General features: G+C 43.4%; 1 protein-coding gene across 2 annotated transcripts in view; it reads left to right on the top strand.

The window, feature by feature from the left end:
• The first annotated feature begins 2,088 nt into the window (after window positions 1-2,088).
• The window catches only part of VPS45 (vacuolar protein sorting 45 homolog), a 58,451-nt gene continuing 56,968 nt past the window's right edge, over window positions 2,089-3,571 (top strand). The window contains exons 1-2 of one of the 2 annotated variants that reach the window (XM_029946132.1): window positions 2,089-2,311; window positions 2,946-3,080. In XM_029946132.1, the coding sequence (XP_029801992.1) occupies window positions 2,219-2,311; window positions 2,946-3,080 (228 nt within the window). In that variant the 5' untranslated portion in view covers window positions 2,089-2,218. The remainder of the gene's footprint in view (window positions 2,312-2,945; window positions 3,081-3,571) is intronic. The other variant, XM_029946131.1, reaches the window with a different exon arrangement.

Here is a 3,571-nt window from a genome sequence, read left to right as displayed (position 1 = left end):
TAGGACTATCACAGCATCCTTTAAATATATCATAACCTTCTACAAAATGTTTACATTCCGTACCTATCAATGTACAAAATGCCAGTGCCAATGACATCAATGGAACTTCACAGGCAATGGAATGAATTACTAAGCCTTGCAAAATAGGCATTTTTCATCTCCTTTAAATGTTAGAACTGTCTAATTATGCAATCTCTTGTCATGTATTGCTTACAGATTGTCTACTACCTAATAAAGCACAAATTTCATAGACAAGACTTCTCTCCTTGTTTTTTCTTCAAAAAATGCATAAAATGGAAAACAATCTTATACAGAAGTCTAAATTATAGGTAAGAAAAAACAAAAACCAAGTGACACAGGAGAACGGTGAAATTTCAAATATTGATAACTCACAAGATTTTCAGGTATTTCACTGGTTCACTGATTTCTAGATTTTAAATTGTATTTTTAAAGTGAAATGGATATCACACAGCTTTTTAAAAATATTTTTTACATTTATTTATTTTTGAGAGGCAGAGTGAGACAGAGAGCAAGCGGAAGAAGAGCAGAGAGAGGAGACAGCGTCTGAGCTGTCAGGGCAGAGCCCGATGTGGTAATCGAACTAATGAGCTGTGAGCTCATGACCTGAGTTGAAGTATAATTTAATGTATTTAAATTTTTAAGTAATATTTTAAATTAACAAATAGAATTTTCATGTAAGTTGAGTTTTCTCACTTGCATCCCTTTAAAGTTCACATTTTCATTTAAATAGAACTTTTCTTTCAAAATGTAAGTCAAAAATGGATAAAAAGCCCAATGGGGAAGTTTTTACAGGGTAGAAAAACTGAAAAGACACATTCCTCACAATTTCAGAAGGGACAAAAACCTAGGCTATTTAAAGTGGCTTCTGATCTCTCTGAAAGGTTTTGATAATCGGACATAAAGTTTTGTATAGTAATAGCCAGATAATGTTAACGTGCTTTGGGTCTAGTTGTAATTGCAGACTTCTTAAAATATAATGAAAGAATGATTGATTTGGTAATGTTTAAACTAGTGATTAAACCGACCCCAACAAACAATGGTCATTAATTCAGTGGAAATATTTACAAGCAATTACAGTTGCATATTTCTTGCAGTTGTTTCTTGTTATCGTCCTCATTTTTCAATTCCCCAACATAACGGTGCGGGGGAAACTAACATTTCACCTCCTTTTCGAGAAATCGCGTGATGGAGAGAAGACCTTTGGGGTAGAAACACAATTGCAGACATTTATAAGCTGATGACTTTAAGGTTTATTTTGTTGCTAAGGTTTTGTTTCTTAAATCAAAATGAGTTTTCCCTTAAAATTCCCATGCCACTTTGCTGAAGCCCCAGGGCCTACGTGCCCCCTGCCCATTTCTGACTGTTAACTAGGTTCCTGGCCGCAGTTTCAGCGTCGCAGGTCCGTCGCTCCCCTCTCGGGCAGGACCCTGCAGAGTCCAATCCCCCAGGAGGCCGAACCCGGGGGACCCCGAGTCCCCGAGGCCCACCCGGCTCCAGGCCCTCCTGGAGGACAGACCCCTCCCAAAACATCCCTCAAGGGCATCCCTTTTGTTCGTTCATTCAACAAAAATTCCATTTCCCGCACTCCTCCCTCTTCGGAAAACCAAGTCGGGCCTCACTTTGCAAGAGGACGGTCCTCGTCCCGTTAAAGACATGGTGAAGCCGGGGAGGACGAATCTGGGCCCTTCCTGAGCAAATACCTTCCCGATTACGCCATCTCTCTTCCCTTAATCCTTCACTGCCCCCCCAAATAGTGGCAAATAGTGACCGCGGCCTCACTCTGTTCTTGCCTCCAAGCCAGCCTCACGCCAACTTCCTCCACCCCGCGAGGAGCTACCCTCTCCCCAAGCCAGCAAGAGAGGCTCGCGGCCGCAGCCGGGGCGCCTCGGACCCGCTGCCGGCAGAGGTCCGACTCCAGGTCTCGGACACCTCCAGGCTGGCGGCGGGGTTGGCGAATCACTGCGGAGCGTTGCAGCCCCCGGCGGTCTCGGCGGGACCTTTCCGTTCCGCCCAGAGACTGTGCCGCCGCGCCGCGCAGCGGAACTACAACTCCCAGCACCGCCGTCGCCCGGACTTCCGGAAGCCGACGCCGGGCGAGCAGGAAGCCGCCGAGACCCGGCCAAAAGGCCGGGGGTTAATTTAGCCCGAAAAAAGGGGGGCGTGCTGGGCTGTAGGGCTAACCTGTCAATTCGCCACCATGAACGTGGTTTTTGCTGTGAAGCAGTACGTTTCCAAAATGATAGAGGACAGCGGACCGGGCATGAAAGTACTTCTCATGGATAAAGAGACGGTGAGTTTGCTTTGCTCCGTCTTTGTGGGGGAACCCTCCCTCCTCTACGCTTGCTGCTCCCACTCCGCTGTAGAATTTGGTATTTAATGCAAGATTTTGAAACGAGGGTCCGTTCTGCGTGGAATTGAAAGGTGGTTTAAAGCCTGTCGAGGAGGTTTTCAGTTTCAGTGCTCTAACTGCTACCAGAGATTTCTTCTTGTAGCCCGGAACAATTTATTGGAGTCAGGAATCCTTTTCTAATGGTCTCTGGCAAGAAATCCTAGGTGAGCCAGAGAGCTTGGGAGACTTTTTATTTCCATTCAGCGACGTCTTTTTAAAATAAAGCTATGAGTGCTCAAGCTGAGATGACCGGTTATTCTTTGTTGGTCACAGACTTATTTTTCTAAAGAGCACTCTGAGGTGGTGGAGGAACTTTTTTTGTTTTGGAAATGTATGGATTGTGTTCCGAGAGAACATGTTTTTTATTCTGGTACATTACCTATATGTTTTGGATGCCCCGTAAGTGTTATTATATAGGTGAGTAAGTTATCCAGCTAAGTATTAATGAAAAATAATTTTTTTAAGTCTTAGGTATTGTTGCTTGTTTATATTATTTCTGACTAGCATAATATTAGTTAATTCTTTTTCTTCACAGACTGGCATAGTGAGTATGGTATACACACAATCAGAGATTCTTCAGAAGGAAGTGTACCTTTTTGAACGCATTGATTCTCAAAATCGAGAGATCATGAAACACCTGAAAGCAATTTGTTTTCTTCGCCCTACGAAGGTACTACATAAACTGAGCTGTCATCTGCACAGGCAGATACAGAACACTATGCTCAGAAAGCATTAAGAAGGCAAAATAAATTTGTATTATCGTCATTTGTGGCATCATATTTAACCTGATTCATCAGAGTTATAACCTTGACTTTTCTCCTTTCCTCATCTCCATTCACTCCTTAGAGCCCGTTTTTCCTCCAAGATGCCTTCTAGGTTCTCAGCTACTTCCGAAACCATGAACTATCCTGACAGAGACCCACATCACTTTTCCTGGAGCGCTCTTCATACCTCTTACACTGACCACCATTGCCACTTGATCTTGTACACTTACATACCTATACCAGTATCTTGAGTCTCTATCATTTTATTCACGTCTAGGCATAGGAACATAATGATGGCTCACTTTTTTTTTTATATACAAAGTTTATTACCAAGTTGGTTTCCATATAACACCCAGTGCTCTTCCCCACAAGTGCCCCTCTATGACCATCACCCCCC

The sequence above is a fragment of the Suricata suricatta genome, chromosome 8, assembly GCF_006229205.1.
Source record: "Suricata suricatta isolate VVHF042 chromosome 8, meerkat_22Aug2017_6uvM2_HiC, whole genome shotgun sequence".
Taxonomy (NCBI): Eukaryota; Metazoa; Chordata; class Mammalia; order Carnivora; family Herpestidae; genus Suricata; species Suricata suricatta.
Note: the sequence above shows the minus strand (reverse complement) of the source record. Positions and strands in the feature narration are given on the sequence as shown.